Genomic DNA, 24,526 nt, shown 5'->3' on the forward strand with positions numbered 1-24,526 from the left:
ATATCAATAGAAGATGTACTATCATTTACACACAAAAAATCCCTACCCACATGTCAGATGTAAGTACAGAGCTAGGAAGTTTTGAATGAAGTTGTGTCAAGGCTATCATAGCACCAGCAACATTGTGCTTCAAGTGTGGACTGCAACAAACAGTATTCTGGTTCAGAGATGGTGATTACCAATGCGCCATTTTATTTGTCTGCCAATGGACAAAATTTTACTGGAACTGGGCAAATACTGATTATGGAAACTCTAACTAAGAAATTGTTGTTTAAAATGTGTTAGCCTTCCGGGCTCATCCTCGGCGTGCCCGTGCTGTGTTTAATGCACCTGACAGGGGAGGGAGCAGAGGTGATGTTCAGAACCCAGTGTATAACAGAGCAGCTTCACAACTGTTCTAATTTATGCTGGCAGAACTGGCTTCCTTTAGCAGTTCTGCCTGCTGAGGATACACCAGAACACACATTGTTCCTGCCATTGGCATTCCTCCTCCTCCCATTCTTCACTGCCAGCACATTCTCTGTGTCAGTGCAGGAAGTGGGCAACTTCCCCCTCCTCCCACTGGGCAAAATCCTCAGCTGCCTGGAGCAGCACAGAGGGGATTTACCAAGGCAGGATTAAGCCCCAATTAAAAGTGGGTTTGTTTTTGGTAAATATTAATTCTAGTCTACTTTCCATTATCTCTAATGAGCTCTTTAAAACTTTTCCCTACTGACTTTGCCCTTTTTCATTTGACAAAAACTGATTCCCCAGTACTCCTGTGTTTCTAATGTAGCTGAAATTAATGTGATTCTTTTAAATTACTTCTTTTTAGCACTAGATTGATCAAAGAGGTTAGCAGTGCTCTGGGAATACCGTATCATTTGACAGTTAACGGCTTGGCAGCAGGAGAAGCTCATTCTGGCTTTTGTTGGTTATTTTAAAAACAAGAACAATTGCAGCAACAAAGTAGTGGATTTAAAGCAAAATACAAAACAAAATTGAATGTGGAGCATTGTTTAAACTAATTATAATATTACAAATCATATTCTCAGCCAAGTTTATAGTGTCTTCAGATATTTATTTCGATTTCCACTGGACTGGACTTGAGTTGTACATTTCAATTCCCAATGAACAACTTCTGTTTGAATAGAATCTTCACTCCAGTTTTTTAAACTTCTTCACCCACCCAACCAACAAAAAAAAGGTATTTCCCCCTTCCCAAATACTTCTCTTAATGAAAACTAAAACATATCAGTTCTTTAATAGAGACAATTACTGGATTACTATGATTATTTTGATTGGGTACAGAGGATAGCTGAATGTTGTAGGCAGGGACAAATTCCACTAGCCTCACCAGCTACAAAGAGTGCAGCCACAGTGTGGAAGCTATTGTATTGCTCTAGCACTATATGAAAGTGGTGGGGAAAAACCAGACGGTCCTTTGGCAAAGCACCCCACTCCCATCTCTGTCCCCTCTTCTCACAGCCATACATAGAGCCCCCACAGAGTAAAAAATCATCAGGAAGTGGAACCACACCAATCCTGCTGCAAGATGGTTATCTGTACCCATAGAGTTAGATTAGGAATTGGGTGGGTCCCAGACAGCAGCCACATCAAGGGATGGGATATTCCAAGGGCCTCACCATCTATCTCAGGGCTCTGAAGAAGGGGCCAGGGCCAGCATCTTTACCCTTCCCTGGCCTGAGGTGGGGCAGGAGGTGTCAGAAAGCAGGCATGGAGCTGCAGAGTAAGCAGGGAACATCTGGTTCCCATCTGCTTCTCAGATCAAAGGAATGTTTTTAGCAAATCAGAAAGTGCCTTAGAATTTCATAAAAATGAAAGAATTTTAAAAATATAAGTTAAAATATGTTCTGCTGCTGAATGCTGCCCTACGGTCTAGTTATTGGTTGTTAGATTCAGTGGCCAGAAGGAATCATTGTGTGCAAGCTGGTTGTGTCATACAATATGTTATGGTGGTACCCCATATAACCTCCAAACCAGCAGGACAAAAATGTCATTACTATAAGAGGTATATTTGAGTATATGAGTTCATATTCTATACAGTTTTTTAGAAGGAGAAAGTAATCTGTCAATATATAAACAAATCAAAAAGTTATTTATAGACTGCACCATATATATTAAAGGTAGAAATAAAATTAGTAGGTAAACTTGTCCTCCTTACTAATGCAGAATGGTTCCTTTCATTATATTCTCTTTGCTGCTGTTTTATTCAGTCTACCTTTAAATGAATCAAGTGACGGGTTCTAGAACTATGCAGAGCCTATTTCACAATCTAATAGATTTCACTGTTAAGAATATTGTCCTGATATTCAGCCTAAATTATCCATGATGACCGACAAGGTAATGTACCTAAAAGCAACATTTTATTGAAGCTGGACATTTATGAATAGATAGACCCTGAACTATCCATAAAGTATTAAACAAAAGGGTATTTAAATCATTTAAGATATACCCGTTATTTGTCAAGTTAAAAATATTAGAGTTTCAATTTGTTTGGTTTGCTATAATGCATATGACTTAGGCTTGGATCATTTTTTTTTAAATCTACTGTCTGTAAGCTAAATCTGATTGAAAATGGCAATAGAGTATTTTCTGTCAGTTCAGTGGTTATTGCTACCGTTACTCTATTTTGGGGACAACAATAAATTCCCACTCTCAAATCTGAAGTAGAATTACAATGCCGGTCATTGTACTGTCCCTGCTGGAAACCATATGGTACAAGAAAAGAACTTCATGTTTCTGAGTCATCTCTCCTGTCTTAAATAGAGCTTATCTATCTTGGTTAACCAAAATGGAAAACATAGTACAATTAAACATTTTGTGTGGACAACTTATTAACTAATTTGCATTTTCTTGTCAATAAATAGTCCTCTTTTTAAGGATTCTATGTCTCAAACTCTGAAATGGGAAACCAAAATAAGAAAGGACAAGGGAAGGGAACGGAAGTGATTAATATTGTGAAACAAATGTCGTTTTGATTCATAGGGGAGGTAAATTATGTTGCAATCCAATGTTTTGACTGAGCTGCCCTTAATATTTCCAGCATCTCTCAAGATAAAGCAGTTTATTTAGATATTTGGGCAGCATTTAGATATTTGAAGACATTATCCAACCCCCACTACTGTGCTTTTATTAAAAAAATGTAAATGTTTAATGCACAATGGTCAATCAATGACTGGACTAATCAAGTTATTCACTACATGTCAGATCCCGCCACCCTTACTCTGTCCGAGTAGTACCTTGCTGTGTAAATACTCCCACTGAAGCTGATGGGACTAGCTGAGGAAAAAGAGACAAGTCAGTGGGTGAGTAAGGGCCGCAGAATGCAGCATTTAATAATTAACAGACAAGAGTCACTCAATGTCAGAGGTGAGGGACCATTTGACTGTCTAAAGGCAAATGGCTTGTCAGAGTACAAAGTGACTTCTTAATGAAAGCCCAATAGATTGAATGATTCATTCCTGTTAGAGACCTTTTGAAATGATATATTTTGGAGCAAACGATAAAATCTACAATATAAACACAATATTAGAAATAAGGATGAGAAGCCAAATTCTGTTTTCAGTTATACCAGCAGAACCTTGAGCAGTGGACTTCAGTGGACAGAATAGTTGTTCAGATGTTGGAGAAACATTGTTTTGTGCAGTAAGAATTCAATTTTGGGAAAATGGATCCTTGGACTCAGCTAGAATAAGTATGCACATTATGGTGGCCCTCTGTATGGAAGTGTTAAGGAGGGAAGGGGCTCTCATCCCAGCCAGTGCACCCATAATTTGGCTCTTAATTGTTTTCGTCATTCAAAATATTCTGCACTGAATAAAAATACCTATCGAAAACTCTGGTTCAGAACCAAAATATAAGAAGTAATGAAGTGTTTTTGTGGTCAAGGCACCAGACTGGATCTCACGAGATCTGGATTCAATTCCTGGCTAAGTCAACAGACTTCCTGTGTACTAGGAGAAGTCACTTCAACACTCTGTGCCTTGGTTTCCCCATCTGTAAAATGAACATAACTGTCCCTCTGCCTATCTAGATTGCAAGCTCTTTGGAGTATGGTCTGTCTCTTACTAGCTATGTATACAATAAGTAGCACAATTGAACCTCCAGGTTCTCTTGTAGTACAAACAATAAGGTATTTTATTAACTCTTAAAATGCAGGGTCCTTGAAAAGGGCATGCATAGGAAAATCTTTAAGGTGAACCTGTGCATTTTCCAGATAACTTTCCCCTTTCTCAGGTTTATGTGCTCTATTTTTTCCTTCTTTAGCATAAATATTACAATTGCATGTATAGAATTGTGTATGGTGGCTGATTTTAGCTCTACAATGGCCAATAGTTTGTCAGCTTTGTTTTTTCATTCTAATTTCCATTCATATTTTCCCAACAAAATGAGTAACTTAATAGAGTCTGCATCCAACAAAGTGAGTATTCACCCACGAAAGCTCATGCTCCAATACGTCTGTTAGTCTATAAGGTGCCACAGGACTCTTTGCTGCTTTTACAGATCCAGACTAACATGGCTACCCCTCTGATACTTAATAGAGTCTCATAGACTATAAGGCCAGAAGGGACCATCACGATCATCTAGTCTGATCTCCTGCATATTGCAGGCCACAGAACCTCACCCACCCACTCCAGTAATAGATCCCTAACCTCTGGCTGAGTTACTGAAATCCTCAAATCGTTGTTTAAAGACTTCAAGTTACAGAGAATCCACCGTTTACACTAGTTTAAATCTGCAAGTAACCCATGCTACAGAGGAAGTCGAAAAACATCCCAGGTCTCTGACAGTCTGACCTGGGAGAAAATTCCTTCCCAACCCCAAATATGTCGGTCAGTTGGACCCTGAGCATGTGGGCAACAACCATTAGCCGGACACATGGAAAAGAATTATCTGTAGAACCTCAGAGACCTCCCTAGCTAGTGTCCCTAGTCTTCTGTTTTTAAAGAAAACCATCTAACATTTCATATGTGTAAAGAAACCATATTAGAAGAAACAACAATATAGAAATCCAAACATGAGATGCCACATACTAGATCAGGGATCAGCAACCTTTGGCACGCGGCCCACCAGGGTAAGCACCCTGGCGAGCCAGGCAGGTTTGTTTACCTGCCACGTCCGCAGGTTCGGCCGATTGCGGCTCCCACTGGTCGCGGTTCGCCGCTTCAGCACATCCCTCGGCCTGCGCCACTTCCCGCAACCCCCATTGGCCTGGAGCGGTGAACCGCAGCCAGTGGGAGCTGCGATCGGCCGAACCTGCTTTCCCGGGCCGGCCACGTGCCAAAGGTTGCCAATCCCTGTACTAGATAAAGGTCTGAACTACTGTATTTCTAGCTTGGCTTTTCTATATACCTCTATCCCGATATAACGTGATCCGATATAACACGAATTCATATATTACGCGGTAAAGAAAAGCATTATTGTGGTTCAATTCTGACTGATCTTGGTCACTGCCTATGCCTTTCCAATCAAAACTAGAACAACAAAATCCTACAAGTACTCTATCTCATCCCCTCCTAGCAAGCTATGAAAAACTTTTGTTGGCAACACTTATATTCCAGGTGGTGCAAACTGACTTAATATGACCATAAGAATGGCCATATTGTGTCAGACCAAAGGTCCATCTAGCCTAATATCACATCTTCTGACAGTGGCCAATGCCAGATGTTTCCAAGGGAATGAACAAAACAAGTAATCATCAAAGGATCCATCCTGTCATCCATTCCCAACATGTGGCAGTCAGAGACTTAGGGATACCCAGAGCATGGGATTCAATGGAGCCAAGACATGTTACAGTTGAGGATCTGCTCCCTGGCGATTTATGGATACTGGAAGAACTTCACAAACTATAGGATATAAACCAGTGAGGAGCAGGGTTTCCCCAACCTTTGCATTTTGTGAACCACTTTGTAGATATATATCCCTCTCCTGGACTCGTGGATCCTTTCAAAGTCTATTGCTTGATTGTCAAAACAGTTTATTCCATAGAACACCACTGAGGGCTCTGTAGATCACTATTTGAGAACCTCTGATATAGAGGCTACGAAGGGGATATAAAGAAAAAAGGGAAAAAATGTTGGCTATTCAGTGTATTTCAATATGATATTTTTCTGAAAGGGAGGACAGTGTTCCACAGCATCAGCGGAAGTATGGGTATCCAGGGGGTACAACAATAGTGCAGATAACAGCTTCATCATATCTGTGATAAGAACAGTTGTTTCCTCACCTTCTTCTTCATTTTTACATTTTTGAAAATTGCATGAACTCTCCAGGTTTTTGCAAACATTGCTCCAAATGCAGTTGTGTAGCCCACTGTAAGAATCCATGTCCGGACCTAAGATATAATCAAAGACACAGTCTTTTAGTTTTTCACAGTTTTAATGACTTAAACTTCTCAAAATAGTCTAAAATATCGATTGTATCTAGAGATAGTAAAACAGTTTAGCTTTTTTTTTTAAAAAATTTTTAAATTCTGTTCACAAGGTAATGGCACAGTTTTCTTCAATTTTTTACAGAATATTTTATTTAATTTTTTTTAATTTTCAAAATTTCTAATTTGTTCCCCTCTTTCTTCCCTATTTTTCTGTTTTCCATTGAATGCAATAAAATGAAGACTGAATTCTTTCCCCCCTCCACTTTTTCCTTTGCAGTTTCCCCCCTTTTCCAACTTTTCATAACGTCTTCAGCTTTGGAAAAACTACAGAATAGCAAAAGGAGAAATGAAAGTGTGACTCTGCTGGTCTGTAACTTTGCTTGAGGGAGAAACAAACAAGAGGCCTATCAAGGCCTGCATCTTTGGGAGAGCTATAGCAGCAGTCAATAGCTAAACAAGTTCGTAAATTTGATAGATAGTGTGGAACTAAATGGTGAAGGACCTTAATGCCAAGGAAAGTGTGTTTGGTACGGTGAAGAAGGGACACAAAGGAGGAGGAGATATGGTTGGAGCAACAACCAGAAAGATGATCCTAACAGCAACATTTTGAATGGACTTAAGGGACCAATGTGGATAGCATCAAAGTTAGATAGTACGAGATTACAGTAGTCAAGATATGAGATAATGAGGGCCTGAATAAGAGCCTAGGTAATCTGGAAAAACAGAAAAAAATGGATCTTTAAAAATATCATGTAGATAGAAGTTGGGAGACATGGACATGGCCTGAATGTATAGGTTTTAGAGCAGAGATCTCAAAGTCCTGGCCCGTGGGCCATCTGCGGCCCGAGAACCTCCCCACTGCGACCTGCGGAGGAGAGATGCATGCAGCCACACTGTTGATAAAGTCTGCTGCGGGTGCCGCACCCCGCAGAGTGAGGGATAGAAGGATAGAGATACCATTACTAGTTGCTGGGCAGATTCAGCTATGGAGGCAGCATCATTAGTTACCGGGCAGAATCAGCCATGGAGGCAGCATCACTTTTTTCCACAAGTCAAAATACCGAACACAACTATCTGAAGCACACCTTGCTGCAATCCTGAAGGTTTCAACTGCTCAGTCACTGAGGCCAAACATCAACAAACTGACAGAACTGAAGTGTTGCCAGGTGGCAAACACTACAAACTCTGGCTAGCGAAGAATTGTATAAAGTTGTATGTCAGTTTTATTATTTCTAAGAAATTCGAAATAAAAAATACAATATAAACGTTTTCTTTTCTGAACACCATTTTCAGTGACATTATTGGCCTGCTAGGAGGATTTGAGGACTGGCATTGGCCCTAAGGTAAATTGAGTTTGAGACCCCTGTCTTAGAGAGAGAGGACCAAATCACAGATAATACCTAGATTGTGGCCTTGAGTGATTGAGAAGATAGTGGTCTTATAAACAGTAATGGGAAAATAGAGAAAAGAGGAAGGTTAGAAGGAGAACCAGGATAGAACAATGCCTCAAAAGCAGTGGAGGCCAGGATTTTAAGTAGGAAGTCATCAATGACATCAAAGACCACTGAGAAGTCAAGAAGGAGGTGGATGGAGTACAGACCCCTGAAAGCAGCTAACAAACAAATGTACTTAATGTTATTGTAGATAATGGCTCCCTACAGATTTCCATGCAGAAAGAACTACTGTACACATATGACCAGGCAGAGACCAAAATGTATAAGGTGAATGCAACATTGAGAGTAGAAATCACTGGAGAAAGGTATCCAGGATGGCAAAAATAAATAAATAAATAAATAAAAAATCAAAGTTTACAAAGAATGTGAAATCTTTAGGTATCTTATATCTTATAGATGACAGCTTTGCTATTCACCTCAATATAGCAGAGTTAAGCCAACTCCAATTGGTTTTGACAATCCACGTTACACCACAGTTTTCAGGCTACTGGTTTGTGATTTCTCTTCCAGTCAGCATACAATGAGTTCTTTTCCCAAAATGTGTGATAATTGTATGTAATGTTCAAATGTGTTATTAATAAATATTCAGTACTTTTGTGTATCCAATATGATATTTTGGCAGACAGATACATGGTATTTTAATATCTCTAGTAAAGCTCTTTTTTGTCCTTGCTCAAGCAGCAATTATCCTTGGGGATACTAATAAATTCAATTATGTTCATAATTCAGAAAAAATGTTATTTTTACCATGCTCAATACAAAAAGGTTATGATTTGGATTAATTTATATTATAATAATATAGCCTATCGGCTGTAGTGGAAACCCTACTAATTAAAAATAATTTGTTCAGAATGAGATCTCTGCAGCCAAGGATGTGAGGATGATTTTAAAATGAAAATAGGTTTTAATTTAAAAGAAATAACCTTCCATTTTTCTGCCATCATTTATAAAGCACACAGTAAAACAAGGTATTTACTGTACATTGAGTACAGTAACATCATGATCAGTTTCTATTCTATCTGATTTTTAGAGAAATTATGTTCATCATTTGTATTGGATCTAGACACAAAGTCAAAAGAACCTGACAAAATTAATAATGACTCATGATCCTGTTTCTCGATTATTTTCACTTAATATAGTTAAGATATTGCTTTGATTTGCAGTGGAGAGGGTAGAAAGGTGCCATAACGTGAGTAGTGAAACAAAGACAACAATGTGTCAGATTCTGCCCTCTACTAGCATACAGGGCTCCCATCAAAGCCAGTACTTTTGTTTCTCCAGACCTGGAGAAAAATCACAATATAGAATTCTTTGAAAATAAGGATTTTTTTCTCACTGACAATAATATTTCCATGATTTGAGCAATTCTCAGGAAAAATACAGCAGTGTAAGTGTTATTACTGTTGCAATCCCCCACTAAAGCTGGATCCAGCAAAGCACTAATGCAGGTATTTAAACAGGTGAACAATCCCATTGATTTCAGTACGGTTACTCATATGCTTAAAGTTAAGCACCTGTATACGTGCTTTGTGGGATCATAACAAGAAACATTAGAATAAATAGAAATGTACACATTTATAGAAACATCTGTTCACCTTGGGTTTGATCCTGCTGCCACTGAAGTCAATAGCAAAACTCCAATAGATTCCAGTGGGAGGAGAAGAAAACGCAGGCTACAAATGATTGAGCATGTCTACTTTGATTTTTTTAAAAAAAGTATGTTGCAATTTATCTCTTTTATGATAAATACTTAAGTCTTTCAATGCATTCCTTAGAGTTTGTGGTATCTGCACAGTACTGTCAAAACATGTGCAGCAATAATAGAAAATTCAAAACTGCTGTTTCCACACAAATCAACTATTGTGCTTTCTCACTCTCTCTCTCACATACTGTGGGCTTCCCTCTTGAATTTGTAATAAACTTTAGACCATTTTCAATTACCCCAGTAATGTGAGATTATACACTAATTGTTCATGATTCTACAAGGTGGCTTTAACATCTAGACATTGTCCTATTGAAGGAGAGGCAAAATGTACTAAATATTTCATTAATAAATTTGAATCACAAATTACTGCCTTACATTCTGTGGTGAGCCCAGTGTGTACTTGCTTCAGCATGTGGAACATCCATTTAGCTTTAAAACTTTTGTCCCTATAATTTGTTTGAAGAAAATTTGACTTATCAAGATAAAAGCTGAACCTACTCTCATTCCAGTCAATTGGAGAACTCTCTCTGATTTTAACAGGAGCAAGATGAGGCCCTGAGTGAGCAGCACAGATTGTGGTGGTCATGGAAATGGTTACACAAAACACATAGATTAAAATTAAAATGTAGGAAAGAAAAACAAGAGAGCAAGCAAAACATAAGAAGACTGTCTGAAAATCCCAGCTGTCATTTTTAAAAAGGAGCCTAAGAAAATCAGAGGCCCAAATGCCACTGAAATTCAGTGGGAACTTGGTACATGTTACAGGACCGCCCCTATTGGAATGGACTCCCATAGCATGACAGGCACACCTGCCCGTTTCCTTTTTCAGAGTTCCTAGTAACTCCATCAAGCCCTCTTGACATAATACTACCCTCCTTATAAAATATTGTGCAAGTTGTCCACAAGTGAGTCCCAAGCACATATAATTTGTCACCCCACTGGAAACAGTGTTAAGATCATCCAACATCTCAGCCCACAACAGCCCACATATCATACACCAGCACCTTTGACCACACCCAGAGTCTCTGGCAGTCCTCCCTTGTCCTTGTACCGTACAACCATCCCAATTCTTCCTACTGGAGTGTAAGCCTAGTCTTGCCAGCAGGAACCCCACCAGACTCTCTGCTGGGAAATCCTCTTTTATCAAGGGAGCATCCCTTACTCCTCCTGGCCATCTAATGGTTCTTCTAGTTCCAGTTCTTCAGCCCTGGAGATGTCATCAGGTAAGCTCATCCACTGCTCCCCAGCCCTCAGCTCTGTAGCTTACAGCTAGCAAGCAACTCCCTGCACTGCTCCTCCTGACTTCAGCCTTGGCTCTTTGCCCTGGGGACACCAGCCAGAAAACCCCTCTTACTGCTCTCTTGCCTTCAGCCTTCTCCCAAGTTCCAAACATATAGTCTCTAGAAGCTCTCACCTATCCATGACTCCTACTCAGGCAGCTCTGATTCACCAAGTCTCTCCCAACTCACTGAGTTTCTCCCAGCTCCTGATAGCCCCCAACTGGAGCCCCACTCTCTTAACTGGTCAAATGTGCACATCTGTCCTGGCACAAGGGGTACTGGACCTACTTCATTCACAAGGGCCAGTCACTCTGTGACAGTGCCATACAGTCTTTGGCTCTACTGAAAATCCCCATCAAAATAACTAAACTCGAGGGAAAGAAAATGAAGCACATATAAAAACCTGAAGAAAGTTGAAAGAATAAAGAAATAACTGGAAAGCGTAAGAGGAGAGAACACAACAAATACAGAAACCAGACAGAGGCATGTGTGCTCTTACATCCCAATGGTTTTGAATGTGGGACGGATTGTTCAGCAGGTAAAGTCAACAGCCAATACAATGTAAAATTGGTTCAGAGGCTGCAGAACGTTATGTTTTATTTTTTACTAGGCACATTTTCCAAATCTTAATAGCATATATCTAGGTTTCTTTGTGCCAGACTACATGATGACACATTAGATTTTGTATAGAAAAATGTAAATGATATCTTAGACATAGCTATCATGTAAAGTATAGCACATTAGTTTCTCTCTGACTGGAGTACTGTATTTAAGTAAAAAAACTTGCTCATATGGAGGCTAGCTGACTTTTATTGTCCCCTGTAATAACTGAGCTGAATCCAGGGAATAAAGGGCCTGATTTTCAGAAGTGCCAATGTGTCACTGGCAGACCTGGTGCCAGCTCTTGCCAAGATTGTAGGAGTTAGCTGAGTACTGACAAATTCATATCTGGAAACCAGACCAGCTCACCTGTATGTTAGTATTATTCAAGAGAGGTATTAAAGTTATAAGGATGTGTTTAGTGTTTAGACTCTATAAAATACTTGTAAGTTGCTGCATGCATTAATCCTACTTGTAATGTTTCTACAAAGGTAATATGTAAGTTTTGCTTATAATTGTAAAAAAGGCCTGCTCTAAACTTGTTCTCCCTGCCTAATCAAGGAGGACTATCAAGCCTAAGTGGGCCATTGTGAAGCATCATGATAAAGTCTTTGCTAATTGCTCCTATACAGGGTACGTGCAGAAGGTCTCATCCCATCAGTTTGAAAAGAGAGCAGGCCTACTTTAGAGCAGCCCCAAAGCTGCTGCAAACTATGCCAGGGCTGGTATAGAAGGGCTAGATCAGACAGTCACAACCGGCTCCATTACAGCTCCTTCCCCTTTCATATGTTCCCAGATGATATTAATGGCGGTTGTGTATCTATTGCACAGGTTGAGGGACAAATAGCTGCTCATTTTGAGGGAAGCTGGAATCAAACCCACCCTTAGGAACACATTAGCCTTCTCAGCCCACAGTGAGCCCAGTACCGAGCTCACAAGGCATTGCTAAGCTTAATTAATTGTTTGTAAAGCACTTTGAAATATCCTCCAATGGAAGGTGTTACAAAAGTCCATATATTATTATTAGATTTAGTATTCTATCTTAATTATTTCCAATGTGCACACACCAGTTTAGTATTTAGGCGCCACACACTTTCGTGGCATTTCTGCTTTCCAAAACTCTCTTGACCATTTAATAGCTTTTTTATTATTATTTTTCCACTGGCTTGCATTTTTTCAGTTTGCATCACATTTTATTTCAATCCGTATTTCCAGCTTCTCTTGTGCTCAGATACCATGGTGACTGTAAGATTAAAAATAAAAAGGTAGCCTCTTTGCAGTATTTCTCCTTATCCTCTGGAACACTTCCTAGTTGATTGTATCTGCACATTTAATTGAAGTAGTGTTTTGTTATTTTCCAGATCATCACTAATAAAGGGGTTATGAATAAAACAAAGCCTAACACTAATCTATACAGTACTGCCCAGAACACTTCCTCACAATTCAGTACTCAGTGCTATTTATTATTTCCCTTTGTTTACTTGCCTTCAGCCAATTTTCAGCCAATGCATATTGGAATTTTATTGCAGAACATTTGACCTGTTCTGTTCTAGATAGGACATTAAATCATGCTGTAGTTGATATTATGGAATGCAGTTTGCCACCTATTGTAAGTATACAGAAATTGAGTACAGTACAGTATATATTGAATGTACTTAATTAACTTTGCATAGAAAAGAGGAAATAGCAAGCTGGAAGCAGTAACTGAGTTTAGGAACACTGGCCCTAATTCATGAAAGCACTCGATCATATACTCACTGTAAACTCATATATAATTGCATCCCTATTCAGCAAAGTAGTTGATCACACACTTTAAGTGCTGAAGTGGGGCTATTGTTAATGTTCAGTTTTCAGTTTCAACAGAGCAAATGCAATATACCATATCCTCCTGGGACAAGCACATCGCAGAATAAAAATGGTATTGTAATGTATCCAAAAATTGCCTGAAAACATTCAGTGCTAACAAAACTTTATTTGGTATGATGCCATACCACGTCACAACCAGCCCCCTTCAAAAACAATTACAGGAGTCTACATTTGCCACATATCTGTAAACAGAATAAATGAAGATGTAGGTTATGGGCAGGTAGAAGAATTCAGCAAATCCATCAAGCACAGGATTGCTCTGAAAGCAATAAAATCTGTACTACAGAGAAACACTGCACATTAGGATTGCCCTAACCAGGAATAATTTGCACTAGACAGCCAAATCACCTGAACTTTGTGAGCAGCTTTAGGAGCACACATGGACAATCCCTAACTGGCAAGAAACTTCTGCTGTGTGCTTGTATATGCCAGAGTACACCGCTTTCCCATCTGCCCCAAGAAAAGAACTAGTGGTTAGGCTCTGTACAAGTTAATTTTTAGCCACATCTCTGCATTATAATGCAATGATATTGCTTTTTTAGGAGAATGCTACAGAATTAATTTGTATACTAGTTTTTATGTAGTTTTTCATAAATTTCAGCACCTTCCATTACATTATCCCCAAGTCACATCTTATGGCTCCACGAAAGCTTGAAAAGCTTTAAATGTCTATGTTCTTTTGTTTCTTTCTCAAATAATTTATTCTTATATGATATCCCACTTTTCTTTCATGGTATTGTGGCATTTCCATAGAGAGTGTAAATATTTACACACTATGATTATGTTGTATCTTCTGTTCTTTACACAAACATAATATGAAGGAACCACATGGACACAGTGGGGTGCAAAAAATGTTTACTGACTGCATATAAGAGGAGTGGCCAAACTGTGGCTCTGGAGCCACATGCGTCTCTTCAGAAGTTAATATGCGCCTCCTTGTATAGGCACTGACTCTGGGGCTGGAGCTACAGGCGCCAACTTTCCAATATGCTGGGGAGTGCTCACTGCTCAACCCCTGGCTCTGCCACAGGCCCTGCCCCCACTTCACCCCTTCCCGCCCCCTCCCCTGAGCCTGTCGTGCCCTCACTCCTTCCCTTTCTCCCCCAGAGCCTCCCGCACGCCACGAAACAGCTGATTGGGAGGTACAGGGAGGGAGGGGAGGCGCTGATCGGCGGGGCTGCCGGTGGGTGGGAGGCACTGGGAGTGGGGGTGGGGAGCAGATGGGGGGCTGCTGGCTTATTACTGTGGTTCTTTGGCAATGTACATTGGTAAATTCTGGCTCCTTCTCAGGCTCAGGTTGGCCACTCCTGGCATATAACATATGAGTCCTAGCTACAGATAGACACTGCTGCTCTGGCAGGGTTCTGGTGGCTTTGGCAACACACACAGTTGGGTTTGCAAGGCTTACGCTCTGGTGCTAAAAATAGCCACGTGGATGTTCCTGCTTGGGCTGGAGCTCCAGGTCTCAAACCTGAGGAGGAGGGTGGGTCTCAGGGTATCCCACAGGAGCCTAACCTAATCCCTGTGGTTTTCTCCAGCCTGCCTTCACCTGCCCCTTCTCAGAGAGTGGGAACTTGCCTTGCTCCGCTCTTTTGGGTCTCCTCTCTCACTGAGTTCTCTTCCCTCTCTGTGTAGTTCTCCTGGACTCTTTCCCAGCTGTGATCACTAATTGTAACTGAATCACCAAATCAGAATTACCTGGGGGTTGAATGCTAGATCACAGGCCAAGTTGAGCCTGACTCCCCTTAAAGGGCCAGCCAGTCTGTGACAATGGACCACCTGGCTGATCCAGTAGGGCAATTCCAATGCTTCTGTGTGGTTTTGGAAACCCCTTAGAAACAGTCATGCTTTAGGAGAAATGGTAAACTGATCTTTATATATTGTGAATATGTAAGAAAACAATAAAGCCAAACCCCAAGAAGGGGTAAATGTGGACTATATCTAATGTGCATAACTTCAGTTGAGGGGTGGAGAGGAACACTTCCTTTTATTTATGGCCTGGTTTTAAGATTTTTTTTCTTCTCCTTTTATTATTTATTGAAATAAGATATTTAAACTATTTAAATATTTTCTTCAGTAGTCTCTACAGATCTTTTTCCCATATGTAATACCTCAGTTTTGTTTGTCATTTTTTCTTATAAATGAAAAATGTCTTTAGTTAAGATAGTATATAACAGATACAGTAATATCTCTGAAAATTAAAAAAATTAAAGCTGCTAATGAGTCACTAGTGCAGTAAATTGCAAATAATTTCTTGCTGTGTTTAAATAGTGTCAACTCTGGCAGTGAATTTGAAAAACAGAAATTAGAGCAATTACACAAGGATATTAAACAACTGAAATATTTTAGCATTGAGGCTCTGGTGGCAATTCCATTGTGCACATGATAGTTGTGACTCCATCATTAAAACTCAGTTCTGGTTTGCACAGAACACAAGGATTCAACCTCTTTGTTTTCTGTGAAAAAAATTTACAGCACTTCGTGAGTACAGAATCTATTTTCTGAGATTTTACAAATAAATCCATTCATTAGTTTACAGTTAAATTAATTAAAAACTATGCTCTTCAACAAATGTAGTATTCATTAATTCATCTTCACTGATTTTAAGGCTAGATTATGATGATCTAGTCTGACCTCCTGCACAACACAGGGCACAGAATATTTACTCAATGATTCCTGCATCAAGCCTATAAATTAAGCCCATGGTTTTAACTTTACAGGTCAGTGATACCACAAGGGGAAAAATATGAAAAAAACTGAAAGTGTCTTAAAACAGTTTAATCTAATCTGGGACCATGGACACTAAAATGCCTTAATTATAATCAGATGATTATTACATGGTGTCTCTGTCACTATTGGCCAGAATAAAGATTGTCTGTAAGGCTGGACAAAGGATGGAAATTCCATTTCACAAAAGATTTTGGGTTCATTTTGAATTGGAAAAAAACCCTGAATACTTTGAAGTTCTCTGCAATGGAAAATGCTGAAAAAAATTGTTTTGCGATCTACTGAAACACTGTGTTTCGACTTGAAATGTTTCACTATTGATTTTTATTTTTTATTTTGCTTTGGAATATACAATATAAAATAAAAAAAATCAAATTGAAAAGTTGTTTCAAAGCCAAAAAAATCAAACTATTTTATTCCAGAAAGGTCAAAATAGGATGTTTTGACATTACTGGAACTTTTTTTCCCTTTGAAACAAAATTTCAGTGAAATCAACTTGATTAGTGAAGTATTTCAATTTCAGTCTCCATGTATTTCCAGCTAGCAATAGTTGTCTGGATGCCTTAACTGTGCATTTTTTAACTTAACATGTTCGCATTTATTTTTAATGTAACCTTAATTCTGAATTTTCTGGGTTTATAATGCTTGGTTTTGGGATAATTACACCACCGCCATCATATTTTTTAAGGTTACATACTCTTTAAGTTACATACATTAAGGTTACATACTCTTATCCATAACTCCATTTTAACATAGTTTTTTGTCTTGAAATTTTAAACTAAAGAGACTGATTCCACCTCACTTAACAGAGCTCCTGGTTTAAGGATATTAAGTTGCCAGCATTACATCATCAGAACAAACTCAATAGATGATCAGTGCACTTTAGGGCAGGACTTGTTATCCAGAAACTTCTAAGAGCTGATAAGCCCTTCTGTGAATATTACCTTCCTAATACTCTGCAAATGTTCACTAATCAAAGAACAATGAAAATAAAATCACATAATATTTCATTTCTTCTATAGATTTATCTGGAAGCATTTTAATTCAAACATTAAATGTAATATTCTCAGGCACCGGGCTGAGTACAATCTTATGGTTTTGTTCAGTGACAATGATTTTGTGTAATTTAAGTATCATTTGTGTTATTTTTGGAAAGAATTTCCTTTATCTTTTCTTGTAAGTATGTTCCTCTTATCGCCCGCCCTATCTTATTTGGGGAGTACAGCTTATTCCCGAAGAAAAGACGTTTTCTGAAGTTTGCTTGGGTGCCTCTGTTTCTACAGGAAAACTGGAAAGAGCATCTGCCCTCCCATGCTCTAAAGAAGACTAATATTGACTGTCATAAAGATATCTGACCAATATAAAATACCATCAAAGCAATATATCAGCTGCAAAAGAAAGTACATCCGTTTTGTTCCTTGTATTTTAAATAACGGTTTATAGTCAGTTTTTAAAATAATATCTCTACTGTATAGGTCATGACAAGATATAATCAAAATGTCGCACTGTAATCGTAGTTGCCATAAGTGTACATATGTTCTTACATTATGGAACTCATTCTACCTGGGGCTGACAAGGTAACTTACTTGGAAACTCCATCGTTTGCAGTATGGGGTAGACCTCCTTCTTGGCAATATTGACCAATAACCTTCATTGGTTCCCTGTTTAATTGTAGACTCAAGCCTTGTCTATACATGAACTTGCATCAGTTTAATTAAATTAGATTAGTTAATTGGATACAAACCCCTGTGTGGATGATTTTATTTTGATTTCAGAGTGGCTAACTTTGGCTTAACTAAAACCAGTTCCTACCTGACTATAAGTAAACTAAAATGAGTGTCCACATGGCCTTTTGCACTGGTTTAACTAGATCAATTTAAAATCACTCCTTAATTAACTTGTGAAACTCTGCATAAAGACAAGTCCTCAGTTTAGAATCCTGGTCCTACTCCACAGTAGACTAGATATCTTAGAGATCATCTTTCCACTGAAATCAATGGACTATCACTTCTGTAAAGTTAAACATGTGTGACAGTATTTGCAGGATTGGTGCCTACGATAGTTTACAGCCTAGGTTGAAAACAGTTCTAGAATACTTGCGTAAAATGAACTTCTTTTAGGTCTAGAGAGGACTGGAAGAAAGTTTTGTAGTAAGCTACCATCAGGAAATGTATAGTAACGTTTAATTGACAAAGAAAACATGTATGCTCAGAAAATCATAATAGACCACAGTTCTGATTAGGTGCTGCTCTACACAGGCAGCTTTCAATAATTAACAAATACATAATTTCAAAATTTAGAAGTGCAGTTACACTTAAGACCAGAACCATGGACCAAACCCTGAGAAGTTCTGAGCACCCACAAGTTCCACTGGCTTCAATGGCAGATGCAGGTGCTCTGGACTGCTCAGAATTTGGATCCAGATTTCTGAAAATCCTGGCAAAAGAAGTAAAAGCATCAATGTTAAAATGTACAGAATATTTCACAGAGAACATACATATAACGTGCTAAAAATTATCCCTTTTGCACAAAACATAAAGCTGTTTGCAAGAGCTTCTTAAGCTAGAGAATTTGAAGTTACTTACTGTGCAAAGTGTCTCAAATGTCTTTTCAGAGACAAAGGATCCATCAAGGCCAAAAAGAAAAATAGATGCATAGGAAAGCATCCCCCCAAGGATAATAAGGTTGTTCATGTAGGGACTGGACATCTTTATTAGCCTACAGACAGACGCAGACGGTGCATTAAATAGAAAAAGACAACAGTTAGATGACTCAAACCATAATGAACAGTTTCCTATCAAATTAATTAAACAGATGGCCGACCCTACTTGTGGAATTCTACTAGAAATCTAGAAATATGCAAATCAATTTGTGCTTTCCAAAAAAGGTTGGATAAGCATATTAATTGTTAAGGGTTTTGATCTTCTCTGCTAAAGCTACTCCCTACTTTACACATTGGTTAATTAGCTAGGGTTTATGCTAATAACACACAGTGGAAAAGATTAATTTTTCAAACAGAATAAAAGGATTGATCTAATGGATAGTTAATATCTTTCAACACAAAGCTGTTATATAGTAACTTCAATTAAAGCAAATAACATTTTTAAAATATTGTCTTCCCAATGTGATGTTCTCTTCATATAATTTTAGTGTCCACAAATGTAGTACTTAAATATGAAAAATGAAAAAGATAATGTACATTTCTTACTTCTGATTTCTGTTTTTGATGTTAAAGAACAAAAAAGCACTGGCCATGATCATTCCTAGGATAGTGAGTGCTGAAAGAATACTATAGAGAGGCAAGGAGATCTTACGCAGCTGTTCTTGTATAATTGTTTTGTCCTTTGGAGGCTCCAATCCTAAAATTTCAAGAAGAAAAAAGCTAAAGCCCACATAGAGATTGAATTCTTGTCAAAAAATATATCCCTTCCATTACCCCCAAAAGATCTAAAGACAGTGGGCCATATTCATCCCTGAGGTAAAGCCATTTACTTCAACGGAGATATACCAAATAGTCAAGAAAGGTTTGGACTTCTGATGATATAATACCCTGTTGGAAGGAGAAAGTCCCAATTCAGGAAAGCTTTAAGCATGTGCTTAATTCCATCCTTATTCAGGAAAACAATAAGCACTGCAACACACATGCTTAAATGCTTTTCTGAATTGGAGATGACACAAGTAGTCACAGACTAAGAATATTCTTTCCTAGTCTACTTTTATTTACAGCTAGTCAAACCCTAAAATCCTTATTAGGGTTCCAGTAATTCCTTATTCACTGAAATCACTAGCAATTTGCCCAAGTTAAAACCGAGTGAGTACTTCAAAATTTAGCCCAATATTTTGTCATCAAGCAAGGATTGACCAAAAAGCAAAAACAGCAGCAAGCCATTACAGCTCGCTTGTGCTACCATATATATGGGAAAGAATATGGCCTTGTGTGTGTTAACTCTACCTCAAACACATTCAAATCCATGTTTTAGAACATATGATTGGGTTGTCAGTCAAAGTCATTACACCCAACCCCAACCAGTACCCATGCCATTTGGGGACTACCTGGCTTAACAAAAAGAGTAATTTTGAGACAGTGTAACAGTTCTCTATATTTCCTCTTCATCTGATATTCACCTGTGTGCAGAGGGATTGTGAAAGGCCCTCCATATTACTTAAGCCACACAGAAGGGGTTCAATGCCTGATTGTCTCTTCACAATGGAAAAGGTATCCATGTCAATTCCATATAGGGCAGTGTGAAAGGCTGACTTGACTTTGCCTCCTGACTCAAACCTTGAAACCTAATTTGGACTCTGACCCTTGGTATCAACCCTGGCCTGGACATGACTTAATTCCTCAGCTACTCCTAGCCTCAGGTTTGCCCTTGCTCTGTCCTTGTGGGGATCGTGATAGTAAGTTTCATTCTTGGATATGTTCCTGATACCTGGAGGTGAACTGGTAACAGGGTGGCCTGGTTCCAAAATGCATCTTTGGTCACTAAAAAATTCTTCCTGCAAAAATGAAAAAGGTCGATCCCTACCAAATATTGATGCCTGGCTCAGTGATGTGGCTGACCTTGCAGCTAATGGATGACTGGCATTCCACAGAAGGGGAATGCCCAAAAAATTCAAAGCAATTTGGGCTGAATTTTTAAAGCTCAGTGATTAATGCAGCCCCTGGAGATAGATATGTTGCTTCACTTCCTTCCCTTTGTCCTAGTCTTTTCTTTCTTACTTTGTGTATTATGAAGTCCTCCCATAGGCCTTCATCTTTTAAAATAGTCTCAGTGGTTGAAACCTGTCCATGCAACGTGCAGAAAACTCTTAATCTGGTTTAGCCACAACTGAGTTTGTCAACTTTTGTGAAATGTGGTTGTCTTCATTTAGTAAATAGGGTTAGAGATGGATTAACACACTATTCTACCATAACCACACTTCTAACTGCTGACTAAAAAAAGAAGGGCATAAGGGGGGAGAGGTTTGAAAAAAAACGACGGAAAAAACAAAGTTGGCACATCCCATCGTTTCTTACAGGATAAACCATCATTACTCTCCAAACCATTCCAAGACAGTTAAAAAACAAGCAAGAAGCATACAGATATATTTCTATGATTTCATAAGAAAATTAACTTGGAAAAATATTTTAAAACACTTCCTATGTTTTTCCTCCCGGAATCTGGCTTGAATACATTTCCCAATGGGTCATCAGTATTGAGCTGATCAAGTGGTGTAGATATTATACAAGAGCTTTTATAGAAGCAGTTGGTTGGTCTTGTATCCTATGATGATATGCCTAACCCATCAGGGAGTGGATCCTGGGAGCACTCCATCAGAAGGGTCATCCTTGCACCAGTGATGAGCCTGGCTCAGGAGCTGAAGGGGGGCAGCCTGTGTCTCCCCTTTCCCAGGGCTTCCAGGATCCCACCTCAACTCAGGTGAGAACAGCCCTGAAGGCTACCCTAACTTGTGACCTATGTGAAATGGCTCCAGTAGGCTGGTGCACCATGGTAGAATACCTGGGGCACAATAATAATCAGTCCATGCTCTATCTCTTGGCAACTCACCCCGGAACACATCTGTGCGGGCAGCTGCTACAAAGGTCTATGCCTGTTCTGCACTACCTCCCGAGCCTACTGAGGATATGCCCTGGAGGGGCCTTCTGACTACTTTGCAGCCATTTTATGCTAGCTGTGCTGGAGCAACACACCTGAGAATTCCCCCCTCAGACTGCAAATCTTTTGCAGAACTTTAATTCAGGAGTTATATATTTACTCGAAGGGCGATGTTCTTCACAAAACTAAGCAGGCAATAAGACAAAGAACATATCTGAATGAGAGATGCTTACATTAAAGGACACCATTCTCAAAATCTACAGTAACTAAATGACTGCACAGAACATATTGGTTATTTGTATCAGTATTAAACTGAAACAACGAATGGTCTTATAAGATTTATTTTTCACATTTGCAGAATGGAAGTGCAATTTAATAGCTGTTAACTTTATGACTGATTATACTGTTATACTGTATGTATTCTATACAAAAGGCTTTGAGCCAGATCCTGTGCTCCTGATTTTCTGAGACAGGAAGTAACACCAGCTTCCCAAAAGCCATAAAGGGCCATTCCAGTAGCCAGGGATTGCATGGGTATAGGGACACCTTGGCCACACAGCTTCTGCTGTGGTGCTGGGAGAAGAAGGGTGTGGCAGTTCTGTATCACCCGAGCAATCCCTCATGCTGGGGGAATCTTTAATGGATCCTTTAAAACAAGTTTAATGCTGCTTTGTGCTGCCAGACCAGTATAAAGAAATCTTAGCAGGGCCCAAGATCTGGCCCTTTATCTGTGCCTAGTTATACATGCACACAACTATTATCTGTGAAAAAAAGAGACCCCTTATTCATTTCTGTAAGTTTACTGAAGACAATAAAATGACAACTGGCATCTTCATGTAGTTACAAAGACTAAGAGAAATGTAACCTCCTCTTTATATATTCACACATCATGTTAGTGACACTGATTGGTGGAGATGACATAGGAATGAAATTAAAGCATTTTGGATTTGTGAACATGGAAGAGAAAACATATTCTGAAACCCACTGAAATAATGAAGAATATCCATTTTCACAGATCATTTATGATTAGCACAAGATGTCGAAATGAGAAATACTAACACAATCTAATCATTCAAAATGTTGCTACTTTCTTTTCAGAACTCTCCTTTTGTAGCTTCTAAAAGCCTGCATGACACAATAAAATATCAAGCATGAGACACTGGCCCTAATCCCCTCAGCATATGATTTTATAACCTTCTTTTTCAGTAACAGAGTAATAAAACGTGTCTGTATAAAGCATGAAGTCTGAACTATATAGCAATACATATAACTGCTGTGCATCTTTTCCATTTCCTGTCCTACCTTGGAACCTGATGGTGTTGTTGATTATTTCCAGTGTATCAGCTACAGCATTATACTCTCCCACCTTCACTTCCTTTCTATCTGCAGAGAAACAAACAAGTAGGATTGTTTATGTCAGTTCACATCTTCTCAATAATGTAACTGTTTCCCTTTCTTGTTGTTGCTATATTTATATTCAAGATACCACAGGAAATGGCTCAAAGACAAGAAATACACATAAGGAGTATGAATTATTAACGCAGAGTGGCAGATTTGATATCTATTAGTATAAAAAGAAGCATTTTTGAACTTTTAGAGAAATACAAAGTTATATTGGACAATGTATCTATTAAGTCATCATTCAATACTAATTTGCATAAATAGCAAACTATTCTACTTTAGAATGAACATCTTTTCTAATCCCAAATTGGTAACATTAAATACTGGTTTGGGGTCAAATTACCACCTTTACTCATGCTGAATAGTACTCTTCTGCTCAAGTAGTCCATTTAAACAAATAGGATTGCTTGCTGAATGAAGTATTTCTCAGAGGGAGTAAGGATGGCAGATTCAGACCTTTGATGAGCAGCTTAGTTAAAAGAGCAACTGGGAATCTGACATCTGAATCTTATTGTGAATTAACAACTCATCAATACTCTGATTGGAAAACATAATCCATGTATTTATTGCCAAATTCTATAGGAGCTAGAATACTTGGATCCCACCTTTCGATGTGTACCCTGGGTTTACAGTTACATACACAGCCCTATTGTTTCTCACATAAATAATTTGATGCAGTACCTTAATATTTCTGGCTATCTATTCTTCATATCATCCCTATTGCCACAGTATTTTGAACTTGTACCTTATATGGTGTGTGTTTGTTTCAGTCTACTGTTCATGTTTGACAGGAATTTTCTATTTGATATAAGCTTTCTTGGTATTAATAAACTTGTGCACCTCTCCACTTAAACTTACCATTTTACTCTCTTCTTTTTACTTTTTGATCATAGGCATTCAAACCATCAGTATCTGAAATACAGCATTCTCAAATAGCCTTGAGGCAGAGTCTATGGTTTTAAAATTTCTTACTTTTCCCTACAACTTGCGGTTATCCATTTTCCTATTTTTTTAATGTTAGACCTTATCGTATAGTGGTCAGCATCACTTAGTTGAGATTCTAGGCTTACTGTCTTTATTAACTCCTGCATCTGACTTAAGACTCAATCAAAAACTAACAGGATTCAAAGTTTTTCTCTTTATAGCAGGAAATGAATGACAAAATTAACAGCAAAAAGAACAGGAGTACTTGTGGCACCTTAGAGACTAACAAATTTATTAGTCTCTAAGGTGCCACAAGTACTCCTGTTCTTCTTTTTGCGGATACAGACTAACACGGCTGCTACTCTGAAAATTAACAGCATCAATGCAAGCTAGTTTCACTAGTAGGGTGGTGAAGCACTGGAATGCGTTCCCTAGGGAGGTGGTGGAATCTCCATCCTTAGAGATTTTTAAGGCCCAGCTTGACAAAGCCCTGGCTGGGATGATTTAGTTGGTGTTGGTCCTGCTTTGAGCAGGGGATTGGACTAGATGACCTCCTGAGGTCTCTTCCAACCCTAATATTCTAAGATTCTATG

General features: G+C 38.7%; 1 protein-coding gene across 1 annotated transcript in view; it reads right to left on the reverse strand.

Moving 5' to 3' along the window:
• GABBR2 (gamma-aminobutyric acid type B receptor subunit 2) overlaps positions 1 to 24,526 on the reverse strand; it is an 835,193-nt gene that overhangs the window by 253,555 nt on the left and 557,112 nt on the right. Inside the window, exons 9-12 of the mRNA XM_034761463.1 lie at positions 22,911 to 22,991; positions 19,217 to 19,367; positions 18,594 to 18,726; positions 6,230 to 6,337 (exon numbers count right to left, since the gene is read on the reverse strand). Coding sequence (XP_034617354.1) covers positions 6,230 to 6,337; positions 18,594 to 18,726; positions 19,217 to 19,367; positions 22,911 to 22,991 — 473 coding nt within the window. The remainder of the gene's footprint in view (positions 1 to 6,229; positions 6,338 to 18,593; positions 18,727 to 19,216; positions 19,368 to 22,910; positions 22,992 to 24,526) is intronic.

Source organism: Trachemys scripta, chromosome 2 (assembly GCF_013100865.1).
Source record: "Trachemys scripta elegans isolate TJP31775 chromosome 2, CAS_Tse_1.0, whole genome shotgun sequence".
Lineage (NCBI taxonomy): Eukaryota > Metazoa > Chordata > Testudines > Emydidae > Trachemys > Trachemys scripta.